This window comes from Carettochelys insculpta, chromosome 14, assembly GCF_033958435.1.
Source record: "Carettochelys insculpta isolate YL-2023 chromosome 14, ASM3395843v1, whole genome shotgun sequence".
Lineage (NCBI taxonomy): Eukaryota > Metazoa > Chordata > Testudines > Carettochelyidae > Carettochelys > Carettochelys insculpta.
Genome location: NC_134150.1, coordinates 4,978,480 through 4,991,171, shown reverse-complemented (window position 1 = coordinate 4,991,171; position 12,692 = coordinate 4,978,480). Strand labels below are relative to the sequence as shown.

General features: G+C 48.9%; 1 protein-coding gene across 1 annotated transcript in view; it reads left to right on the top strand.

Annotated features, from left to right (window-relative positions):
- CETP (cholesteryl ester transfer protein) overlaps positions 1 to 12,692 on the top strand; it is a 32,812-nt gene that overhangs the window by 12,741 nt on the left and 7,379 nt on the right. The window contains exons 5-9 of the mRNA XM_075008749.1: positions 1,920 to 2,007; positions 2,138 to 2,207; positions 4,397 to 4,457; positions 7,488 to 7,579; positions 10,786 to 10,965. Coding sequence (XP_074864850.1) covers positions 1,920 to 2,007; positions 2,138 to 2,207; positions 4,397 to 4,457; positions 7,488 to 7,579; positions 10,786 to 10,965 — 491 coding nt within the window. The remainder of the gene's footprint in view (positions 1 to 1,919; positions 2,008 to 2,137; positions 2,208 to 4,396; positions 4,458 to 7,487; positions 7,580 to 10,785; positions 10,966 to 12,692) is intronic.

Here is a 12,692-nt window from a genome sequence, read left to right as displayed (position 1 = left end):
TTCCTACGAGTTAACCAGCCTTCCTGAGTGCATGGAATGATTTGCATACCTTCCCCACCCCCAGCCCACACAGAGTTCATTGGTATGGCTGGGACAGCTGGGGGAAGTGGTGTTTTTTAAAAAAAAGACTTTCCTCCAAGTTTTTGGTGGAGAAAACACCTTGTTAAGGGGGTTGTGGGGGTAACAATCATGTGATGCAGGAGTAGGTTTAAAGTCAAAGATGAGTGGAAATCCAGACAGAAAATATTAGCTAGTCTTTTTTTTTAAGTAATTGGAGATACACCTCTACTAGAACTGGAAAGGACCTTGTCTAATCTAGTCCCCTGCCCTCTTGGCAGGACCAAGTACCATGTCTGGCATCTATTTGCCCCAGTCCTTAAATGGGCTCCTGAAAGGTTGAACTCATAACCCTGGGTTTAGCAGGCCCATGCTCAAACCACTAAGCTATCCTTCCCCATTGTAAAGGGGAAGCCATGTTCTCCAACTCTCTTCTCAACTGCCTGGGGATGCAGTACATGGTTGTCACATGGCACAGAGGGGCAAAAACGTAGTGCCTCACCCACCTCACAGAAGGATTTTGTGGGCTGTGTGGAGACTAGAGTAAATTTTTTCCAAAACTTCCAAGTAACTTAGGAGCCTCACTCCCACTGACTTGGAATAACATATAGGGGATACCTACTCTGTGAGCACCATGTGATACCAGCTTTCGAGTACCTAAAAGGGTGTTACAAGGAGGAGGGAGAAAAAATATTCTCTGTAGCCTCTGCTGATAGGACAAGAAGCAATGGGCTTAAATTGCAAAAAGGAAGGTTTATTTTGGACATTAGGAAAAAATTCCTAACTGTCAGGGTGGTTAAGCACCGGAATAAATTGTCTAGGGTGGTTGTAGAGTCTCCATCATTGGAGATATTTAAGAGCAGGTTGGGTGAATAGCTAACAGGGATGATATAGATGGTGCTTGGTCTTGCCATGAATGACCGCCTGAGGTCCCTTCCCGTTCCAGTGTTCTTTGATTCTACAGTAGAGTGTAGAGGCATCATCTGTACTGTGTTACGATACACATTGCTATGGGAGGGATTTTCCTGCCTGTTATGCGCTCTGCTAGAGCGGTGGTAACTTGACTTACAGAATTCTTCTGTTGATCTGATGGTGTCCACACCAGGGCTTAAACTGGTTTAAGTACTTCTCTCCTGGGTGTGAACTTTCCATAATCTTGCACAAGGTACGTAGGTTGACCTATGTTTTATGTTTAGACCAGACCTTAGACACCTAAGTGCCTTTTCTCCTTTTTGACAATGAGACTTAGGTTGTCAAGTCAGTTCAGCACTATAGCCTTGAGCAGAACAATGCCTCGGCGATACCTTTAGAAATCTGGGCTTGGGCCACTTCTGAAAATTTGACCCCAGAGCTCAGATTTCCTGGTTCCCACCTCCCTGCCTTAATCAAAAACAAGTCCCTTGTAAACCTGCAGAGATTGGTCCATGTGCAGTGTTTGCTCCTTTACAGCCTCAGAGCCTAAAATTGAACTGTCTGGATTTGGCAGTCGACCCCAGTATTCCTCGATATTGCAAGGAATAAGGGAGGTCAATGGGAGAGTTTCTCCTGTCCACCTCCCTCTGTGAGGACGGCTTGGTAAGTCAAATGCAGATAAGATAAGATTCTAGCTCTTCAATTGCTGTAGCTGGAATGATCTATCTGCAATCGACTCACCGGTTTAGTGTAGACCTGGCCTCAGCTCTTGCACTCCTCAGAGAGGTGCAGTTAAAAGGTCCATTACCTAGTGTCTCTGATTCCCTCCCCCCGCCGCACTCTTCCCTGGACTCACTCCAGTGAGCGCAGATACCCTGTTTATTGAGCATCCTGTCAGCTGCTCTGCTCACTGGCGTTTATCATCTAACCTTGTTTCTTGTGCTGTGCAGCATGTGCCAAGGGCCGGGTGGCTACTGACGCATCGGATTGTTACCTGACTTTCCATAAGCTGGTCCTTCATCTCCAGGGAGACAAACAGTGAGTTCTTCTTCACACAATGTAGCACTGGGCACTTGGCAGCTTGTGCTGCCAATGGCTACGGTCCTCACAGGCTTTCAGTTCCTACGGGCGCCCAAAGCATCTCTGTAATAATGTTTCTTCTCTACAGACCGGGGTGGCTGAAACGGCTCTTCACCGACTTCATCTCCTTCACCTTGAAGCTCGTTCTGAAAAGACAGGTAAGAAACCTGAACAGCTAGATGACAGACAAGCAAAGGTGGCCTCTTACATCCTCAAAGTACAGGGGTGAGCTTTCGTGGGACAGATCCACGACAGCTCACCTAATAAACCATTTTGCTAGTCTTTAAAGTGCTACCTGACTGCTTTTTGTTTTGATAGTGTATAGACCAGCACGGCTTCCTCTCTGTTACTAAAGTACAGGGTCTACTTCAGGGATAGGGACCGTAAAGCTACAACTTAAAGCGAATTGAGGCATAATGAGGCATTTTGCCCCCCAAGAAATAACATCAATAGAGGGGGATAGGGACTGCAAGAGGATAAATTTTGCCTATGTAACCCTAACGTACCATTCACCGAAGGTGCCGTACACTGAACGCCTTTTAAGTAACATTTAAAGAAATTATCCTAACCCAAAGTACATTTTAAACCATTTTTATCCTATATTCAGTATTTTTACTTGCCATTACATACATATTTTGACAAGTCCCTAGGGGTTCTGTGCTTCTTGGTGGATTTTATTGGGTGCCTGAGAGGCTCATGGTGACCATTCTGTTGCCTTGGGTCTTTCCAGAGGCAAAGGTCCTCAATTTACTGACCCATTTTAATCATAGGCAAGCCCTAAAGGAGGGCAAGACTTCTCAGAAGGTTCTGATGCCTTATTCCTCCACTAGGGTGATTCTCCAAGGGAAGGGTGGGGGGGAGCCCAGACTCACCCACTGCTCTGGCCCAGGGACCCTAGTTGGGAGGCAGCTGGTGGGGTATTTTCCCTGCCCCAAACATAACAGCCCTTCTCTGGACCGCTTCTCCCACTGCTTCCCTCTAGCACGCCCCCCTGTACCTGTCTGAGCCACTTCTCTCTTCAAAAACTCTGTCTTCCATCCTCTCTTTCTGGTCTACTTCTCATCTCCTTCCCTGCCTTCTGCTGGGGGGAGGGGGAACCTTTTATAGCGAGCTGGAAGGCCTTAACTGGCAACAGGTGTCCGATTAGCCTTTTTTGCTCTGAACTGATTCTTAGCCCCAGATGTCTGTGCTGGCCTCTGGGACACACTCTTTGTGAGTCTAGGTGGGGAACAAAGTCATTGACCCAGCTTCCTGTTTGTTTGCCTTCCACCAAGTTCTTGTAGCATGCTGCCTTTGGTCTGCCGTAATACACTTAAAGCACCATTTAAAGAAATGATCCTAACCCAAAATACATCTTTAAACCATTTTTATCCAACGTGCAGTTCGAGACAGGGGAGTCATGGAAGATGCTGGGAGGGTACTCAAGTTGTTACATAGTTTAGAAAACAAAAAATTAAAGTGCAAGGAAATTTTGCAGCATGTTCCTCAGAGTTTCAGTGGTGTAAGTGCAAAACAGCTTGTATTGGAGTGACTTATATTGAATACCACATGGGCCTCTGGCATTGGTGCATAATAAAGGGCCTGATCCTGTAAAGATGTAGCAACCTACTTAACCTTATGCACTATAAGTAGTCCTACAGAGCCTCAAGGATACTGAGGGTATTTCTACACTACTGGGAAGATCCACCCAGTCAGGGTCGATCTTCTGGAGTTCAATTTTGTGCATCTGTTTAAGATGCATGAAATGGAATTTTCTGGGGTTGGCCGTTGACTCTTGTATTCCTTGATATCGTGAGGACTAAGGGAGGTTGATGGGAGAATTTCTCCCGTAGAACTCCCTCTCTGTAGACACCCAGGTAAGTTGATTGCTGATAAGTCAGTTCCAGCTATGCAATTGCCACAGCTAGAATTGCCTATCTGCAATTGACTTAACCTCCCTAGTGCCGACCAAGACATAGAGGCTGGTCTGACAGCTAAGTGGAGTACTAGGGACCTGTGCAATCTAATTCCCTGGCAGCCGGGCACAGTGGGGAGATTTTGGCAACAAGTTGCCAGCATGGTGTGTCCTGCCTCACTTAGTGGTGATGTCTCAGTGCTGGTTTCCCAAGGCAGGTAAGTCAGATGCTTGTGGGTCACATTTAGAAGCTGGAAGCTGATTATGAGCTCCCAGCTTTGTAAATCAAGAAGGATGCCAGTAGTCAGTGATGTTACACCATCATATACCTGGCAGGCATGAGATCCCACTGAGGCCTGAGATGCTGCCAGCCTTAAGTTTGGCTGCATCGTGAAACCAGGAGGGTTTGGACTCACTCTGCTGCATTCATCCTTTTTCCTTTTCCTCATATAGGTGTGTAAAGAAATTAACTTCCTCGCCCAGCTGCTGGCAGATTTTATACAGGACAGAGCCGGTAAGTGTTCTGCGCATTTGCAATCCACTTAGGCTGGACAACACCCAAGGGAGACAGTGATGCCGTCCTTGCGAAAGAGGATTGAGGTATGGCAGTGGTAGGGGGAAGCAACGTCAAAACTGCACGCATAGGAATCCCTCCCTGTTTGGTGAGGGTGGGGAAAGAAACTACACAGGTGAGGGAGTGAGGGTCCTTTCGCAGGCTTAGACTTACAGAATCCTAGGGCTGGAAGAGACCTCAGGAGGTCATAGAGCCTAACCCCCTGCCGACCACGACTAAATCATCCCTCTAAAGACCTCTCGGGAAGAAGATTCCACCAACTCTCTAGGTAACCTACTCCAGAGCTTCACCACTCTCCCACCGAAATAGATTTTTCTAATAGCCAACATAGACCTCCCCCACCGCAACAAGACCTTTGCTCCTTGTTCTGTCATCTGTCACCACTGAGAACCGGTGAAGTTGCCCTTCAGGCAGTTGACGGTCGCTGTCAAATCCCCCCCACCTTCCCTTTTGTGGGCTAAACAAGCCCAAATCCCTCAGCCTTTCATCATAAGTCATGTGGTCCAGCTCCTAATCATTTTTATCACCTTCCGCTGGACTCTCACCAATTTGTCCACATCCTTTTTGTAACAGGGGGCTGAGATTTTAATGTAATGCTCCAGATGTGGCCTCACCAGTGCTGAATAAAGAGGAATAATAACTTCCCTAAATCCACTGTCAGTGCTGCTACTACTGCACCCTAGTATGCCATTAGCCTTCTGGGCTGCCAGGGCACCCTGTTGGCTCATCTCCAGTCATGGGATGGAACTGGTCCTAGTTTGGTGGACCTAACCAGGCTAGTTTCATAGAATCATAGAATTATAGGGCTGGAAGGGACCTCAGAAGGTCATCTAGTCCAGCCGCCTGGCCAAAACAGGACCACCCCCAACTAAATCATCCCATCCAGGGCTGTGTCAAGACAGGACTTAAAAAATACTAGGGATGGAGATTCCACCACCTCTCTAGGTAACACATTCCAGTGCTTCACCATCCACCTGGTGAAATAGTTGCTCCTAATTTCCAACCTAGACCTTTCCAACTGCAGCTTGAGACCATTGCTCCTTGTTCTGCCATCTGTCACTCCTGAGAACAGCCTCTCTCCATCCTCTTTAGATCCCCCCTTCAGGAAGTTGAAGGCTGCTATCAAATCGCCCCTCAGTCTTCTCCTGCAAACTAAATAAGCCCAAATCTCTCAGCTAGTTTTAATCTAGCAAGGTCTTTAATATGGGCTGTGCAGAGCAGCCCTGGCCCCCAGTGGTTACTCCAGGTTATGCCATGCTTGGAAAGCCACAGAGGCCTCAGCTGTGCTGCCGTAGCTCTTTGGCCACGTGAGGGCTGTAGTTAATCCACCTCCGTGAGAGGTGGTAGCTGAGAGGATGGAGGAATGATTCTGTCAGCCCAGCACTGTGTGGGTTGGGGTTTGGGTCGGCTTACTACCTTGCTGAGGGAGGTGGATTTTTCATGCCCCTGAATGACGTAGCTGGGTTGGCCTAATGTTTGAGTTGCAGACCTAGCCTCAGGCAGGCCACCCGTGCTGAAGTCCATGCCGGTGAAACTTTGCTGCTCTCAGGACTTAGCCAGTCTGGCCTGGGAGTGTCCACATAGGCGGCTGTGACACACAGTCGCTTGATGAAGCCGCGGCTGGGACGATTTAGTTGGGGTTGGTCCTGCTTTGGGCAGGGGGCTGGACTCGATGACCTCCTGGGGTCCCTTCCAGCCATGGAATTCTATGATTGCACAGCTGACACGCTCTTACAGCTTGAACCTCTCTAGTCAGGTGCCCTGGGGATCTGACTAGTGCTGGACAAGAGAATTTGCCAGACCGTGCGGGGAGCGGGAGGTCGATATTCTCTAGCACATTACCACCACTTCCACTGCTTACTGGGCTCTAGGAAGACATTTAGGGGTAAATTACAGCTAAATAACAGCGCAGAACACTGAGAGCCAGGCCTGGTGGGTGGAAATAAAGCAAGATTTGTCATGTTGAGAACCAAGCAGAAACTGACAAAGGAAACGGTCGCTGTAGGTGCAGCAGTTAAAAACAATGCCCCCGGTTGCCAGAGGTCTTTTTTCCTTGAGCGGAAATGTTTCTCCTAGGTTTGTGCTTGTGTAAGAACTTCAGGCGCCAGCCTATAGGAAAAGATTAGCCAAGAGGGAAAACACGTCACTAGAATGTGTGGTTTTAAGCCACGTAAGTGTAACTCAGGAAACTAGTGGTGTGGTTCACTCTCCCAGGTAGCGGCACCTAGACCACTTACACAGGGAGAGGCTGAGCCTCCTCCGCAGCCTTAGCTGAGAGCCAGCTGGCTTCGAGTTCAAACTATGCAGAAACTCCTGAAAGACGCTGCAGAGAGCCTGGGTTTGAGTCTGCCTGTGAGTGGTTACACAAGCATAATTGAAAATCTCACCCTTTCTGGGTGATTTGTGTCCTCAGACACTTGGAGTGTAGGGCTTGAGAATGACTGGCCCTGGTTTACCAGCGGGGAAACTGAGGCACAGAAGGTCCATGGCAGACATAGCAATAGAACCCAGGTGCTCTAGTCTTGTGCTTTATTACCTTCATATAGTCTGCAACAGATAATCTAGTAGTACAGGGGTCAGCCACCCCCAGCACAGGTGCCAAGAGTGGCGCACGAGCTGATTTTCATCAGCACGCAAGGTGGGAGCTCAGCCCCGCCCTGCCTCCCCCTTGCAGCCGAGCGCCTGTGGATTAACCAAAGACCAGCTAATGCCGCCAACCACCCCTAAACGCTAAAGTTCTGCCTCTTCATTTAGTTATTAATGAAGCTGTTGTAGGACTAGTAGTGACTTTAAAAAGTGTCAGTGGCGCTCAGACCATATATAGACGTCAAATTTTGGCCCTCTGCCTCGGAAAGGTTGCTGACCCCCGTGCTAGTATATGGAAGGGGCGTTGTAAATGTTGGTCTCAGTCGGGTGAAACTGCACAGTCAGAAAAAGGAATGGCTCTTATTCTTTTTTTTTTCTTTGTAGCAAATTTCCTCCAGGATGGGGCGATAGGGGTGGATATTTCCCTGACGTCATTTCCAGTAATTAAGGCAAACTACATGGAATCGCATCATAAGGTAAAGAGGTTTGAGAGGTGGGGATGAGGGCATGGACGTTTCATTCCTGCTTCCTTCCCTGGCTCACTCCTTCCAAGAGTGGAGAAGGCAGAGCTGTCTAATAGAGCAGGGGTGGATCGATAGATATATATGATAGTTGGCTCAATGCCCTCCCCTCCCCTGAGCCAGGCACCCCCAGCCCTACCCCAGCTCTAACCTAATGCCTGGGACTCAGCGAAGTGGCCACCAAGGCCACCACAGCTACGCCCTTCTACCTCCAGGCGCTGGGGCACATGCGCAGAGCAGCGGTGAGGAATCTGGGAACTTAGTTCCAAGCAGGAGCCGCATGTCATTGATCAAAGAGCTGCATGCACTGGTCGTCCAGCCGTGAGTTCATAGAATCACACGTCTGGAAGGGACCTCAGGAGGTCATTGAGTCCAGCCCCTTGCTTCAAGCAGGATCAACCCCCACTAAGTCATCCCAGCCAGGACCTTGTCCAGCTGGGACTTAAAAACCTCGAGGGATGGAGATTCCACCACCTCTCTAGGCAACGCATCGCAGTGCTTCACCACCCACCTGGGGAAATAGTTTTTCCAAATATCCAACCTACACCTCTCCCTCTGTAACTTCAGACAATTGCTCCTTGTTCTGCTGCATGTCACCACTGAGAACAGTTTCTTTCCATCCCTTTTAGAGCTCCCCTTCAGGAAGTTGAAGGCTGATATTAAATCAACCCTCAGTCCTCTTCTGCAAACTAAATAAGCCCAAATCCCTCAGCTTCTCATCATAGGTCATGTGCTCCAGCCCCTTAATCATTTTTGTTGCCCTTCGCTGAACCTGTTGCAGCACATCCACATCCTTTCTATACTGGGCGGGGGGGCCCACAAAACTGGATGCAATACTCCAGATGTGGCCTCACCAGTGCCAAATGGGCAGGGGGGGGAACAACCTCTCTAGATCTGCTCAAAATGTTCCTCCTAATGCACCCCAATATGACATTGGCCTTCTTGGCTACAAGGGCACCCTGTTTACTCATATCCAGCCTTTCATCCATTGCAATCCCCAGGTCCCTTTTCACTGCACTGCTGCTGAGCCAGTCAGTCCCCAGCCTATAACAATGCTTGGGATTCTTCCGCTCCAGGTGCAGGGCTCTGTCCTTCTCCTTGTTGAACTGCATCCGATCTCTTTTGGCCCGGTCCTCCAATTTATCCAGGTCCCTCTGGCTCCTATCTCTACCCTCCAATGAATCTACCTCTCCCTATAGCCTGGAGTCCTCTGCAAACTTGCGGAGGCCAAAATCCAGTCCCTTATCCAGGTCATTAATAAAGATATTGAACAACACCGGCCCTTGAACTGAGCCTTTGGGCATTCCACTCGAAAATGACCACCATCCAGATATCGAGCCATTGGCCACTACCCATTGGGCCTGACCGTCAAGCCAGCTTTCTATCCATCTTATAGTCCATGGATCCAATCCAGAGATAGAGGAAGGGTTAAGGAAGCAAAGCTCCAGAGCTCTCCTGCTGATTCTACTTCTCATTTGTTACATAACTGAAGTCACTTAATACCTCTGTGCTTCAGTTTCTCCACCTATGAAATGAGATAATGAACACTTACTTCCCAGTGGGCAGAGCTGAAAGCAGGGCAAGCCCTTTAAGGTCCCCAGATTAAAGGTGTCCTAGAAGGACAGGGCATTCTTTTTTCCAGGGCTTGTCTTTTAGACGGAGCAGAATGGAAAGGTTTGCAGGTTGGTTCTTACTTTATCTGAGCTGACTCTTGCCTGGCCTTATCTAGACTGTTGCTAGCAATGGAAGTACAAACAATGCCCAGATTCACAGCTCAGACTCTCAGCAACTGGAAAGGTCTCTGTAAACTTGCTACACCCATGGCCAGACTCCCCACCCCCCCCCCGGGCCAGCACCCCCTTAACTGATCTCTTGAGGGCTCTCCCAGTAAGGCAGGGTGGTCTGTGCCACCTCCCACACAGCCAGTCACCATTCTGGCCAGAGCATCGTTGGGCTTTTGCGGTCCCAGCTGCTGTGGTTTAGAACGGACCTTGCACTGCCCTTATCTATGCTTGGAACTGGCCAGCAGAGAAACTGTGCTAAAATCAGGGAGCTGCAACTGACTTCTTTGCTCCAGCACACGGTTTGGGGATTAGCTATACCTTTCGCTCTACCGCCTGCCCCCTGTGCATCTTGTCCAAGCTGTGTAGCGCGCAATCTTCTATGCCTGCCTAGCTTAGCTCACCCTGTGGTTTACAACCAGTGTGCCGTGGCACACTGGTGTGCCCTGAGAACTATCCAAGCATGCCTTGAAATGTCATCAATGTCCCATCACTGTGGCTCTTTGCAGGGCTGGGGGAGGAGGCAAACTGACTACCCAGCACCAGTTGGGCCTCAAGCAGGAAGTCTGCCTGTATCCCAGCTGGTGCAGGGTTCATCAATTTCTCCCTTTCATGGTGGCTCTTTACAGAGCCACTGACAGGAAATGCCGACCCTGCAGGACCCTGTTAGCAGCAGGAGGCAGCTGAAATGCTGCTTCCCAGCCCGGACCAGCTGGCAGGGAGCCATCCCCAACTCCCTGCTGTGGCAGAGGGGAGGGAGAAAGGGCAGGAGCCTGCTGGGGCTGGTGACAAAGGGGTAGCCGTGTTAGTTTGTATCCACAAAAATGAGAAGTCCTGTGGCACCATATAGACTAACCAATTTATTGGGGCATAAGCTCTCGTGGGCAAAGACCCACTCCCTCAGATGTGATTTAAATGCCGTGTCCTGGCTCCAGGCTGGCAGGGAGGGGAGCTGCCTGCAGTGGGTACTTGTTTACTCAACATTCCTAGCAGGGCATTGAGCAAAAATGTCTGTGCTTGCTGTCTAAGACAGTGTATTTTGTGGTGGAGTTGAAACATTGATGCATATGATCCTGTTTCGCTCGTTGTCTGCACTTCTGCATTGCAAGCCTTTCTAGTATGACCGTAACCATAGTAAATGTAAGTCAATGTGACATTTATGAGCAACTGATTCAGCTGAAAAAAGTGGGTGAGCTGTGGACTTGTTTGTCTCATTAAAGTTTGTCAGGGTTGGGGAACCCATGGCTTATCCTTTCTGGCTTGAATAAACAGAACTAGCACTTTGCATCCCAAACCAAGCACGATGCTTTCAAGTGAGGGCAGCTGGTCTTCAGCTTCCCAATTGGTGGTCACCACTGGTGAATCCTCTTTCATTAACAGGGTCTTCTTCTGTACAAGAATTATTCCGTCATCTTCAATGACTCCCTGTTTGCTCCATCTCTGCTCTCCGAGTCCAGAATGCTGTACTTCTGGTTTTCAGACCATGTCCTGAACTCTCTGGCCTTGGCAGCGTTCTTGGACGGACGTCTGGTGTTAACGATCACGGGGGAAGAGTTAAGGGTAACTATGAGAGCTAGTTTAACTTTTTCTCTCACTCAGCATATTTGCAGCCCTTGTTATCCCCCCACTTTGAGGGGAGATAAAACGAGAATTTATTTGCTGTGAAGTCTGTGGTTCCAAACAAAGAAGAGAACCTACCATAGAAGAGACAGCCTGCAGTGTGATGATGGTCAGAAAAGTGGCACCTCCTTAGACATCCATACCAGAACCCTGTGTGTTTGTTGATGAGTCCTAGATACTAGTAGACTGCAGAGCCCAAAGGGCAAAGTGGATTCTATTTGGTTTCATGGTAACAACATACTCAGCAGGTTTTTTTTTCCAGATTGCAAAAATTTTGACATGAGTCTAGCCCAGGGATGGCCAAACCCGCCCACGCGGTTCTTTGAGCAATGAAATGCTGCTCCTGCTCAGAGCTGTGTGCTGGGAGTGCCAACTGCCCCTCCACACACGTGCCCCAGCACCTGGAGGGAGAAGCATGTGGTAGCCGCTGAGTTTCTTGCACTGGGTTAGAGCATGGGGAAAGGAGGGTGGGGGGCTGGGGATGCCTGGCTCTGGGGAGGGGATGGGGATTGGGTTGGCCACCCTTTGATCTAGCAGGACTGGGGTTAAGCCTGGGGTGCAGATGTAACACTGATCCCACCGGGGCGTTGTCAGATGTGGGGACTGAAAATCAGAACACAGATCCAAGGTGTGTTAGCCACAGCTGTATCAGCAGCATCAGCTACTTCCTGTGGTGGATAGTGCCACGCTGAGAGAGCTACACTGAGAGGCGGAAAATTAAGCATTTGATTTGTAGACTAGGCAAAATGGGCTGCGAGATTATTGGGAGAAAAGGAAATCTGCAACCTCACAATGTCTTGCACAGAGTCATTTTACTGAAGCTCTTCACCCAAGACAGGAAAAAAAATCCCCAGAAAACAAAATGCTGTGGGTTTTGTTTACCCAACAGTAATGCAGAAGAGAAGGGCATTTTTTATTTTATTGCAGCTTAGAGTTGATGCTGGGTCTGGGCTCTGCTTAGGAGAGTGGTTTGTGATGGAAAAAGAGGAAAAATTCAGTGGGTAAAAACTCCAGCAGCCAGAGCGATTGGCAGACGGGCAGGGTAGTGGAATCATAGAATCCTAGAACTGGAAGGAACCTTGAGAAGTCATCAAGCCCAGTCCCCTGCTCTAATGGCATGAGCAAGTACCATCTAGAGACCATAGAGGAAGAGTGCTGGACCAGTGTGCTGATGTGGAGAACATTATATGGTAATGTACTCTACCGTTAATGCATCTAGCAGTCAGACTGAACAGCAGATGGACAGGGGTAGGAGAATCATAGACTCAGAACTGGAAGGAATCTTGAGAAGTCATCAGGTCCAGGTCAGCAGATGGCCAAGCTCTTCAGCCACACATTGTTAGTGTGCTTGTTTGGTTCAAGATAAACCATTGCTCTGCAGTCTCCAAGGGCTAGTCCCTCTTGTTACCTATTAATTCAGCCACATGTTAGACTTCCTTAGCATTGCATTTGACCTCTGGGCACTGTTTGGTCCTCCCCCAGCTCCAGTGACACATTGAGAACATAGAACCATAGGGCTGGAAGGGACCTCAGGAGGTCATCAAGTCCAACCCCCTGCTTCAAGCAGGACCACCCCCAACTAAGTCATCACAGGCAGGACTTTGTCAAGCTGGAACTTAAAAACCTCTAGGGACAGAGATTCCATCACCTCTATAGATAATGCATTC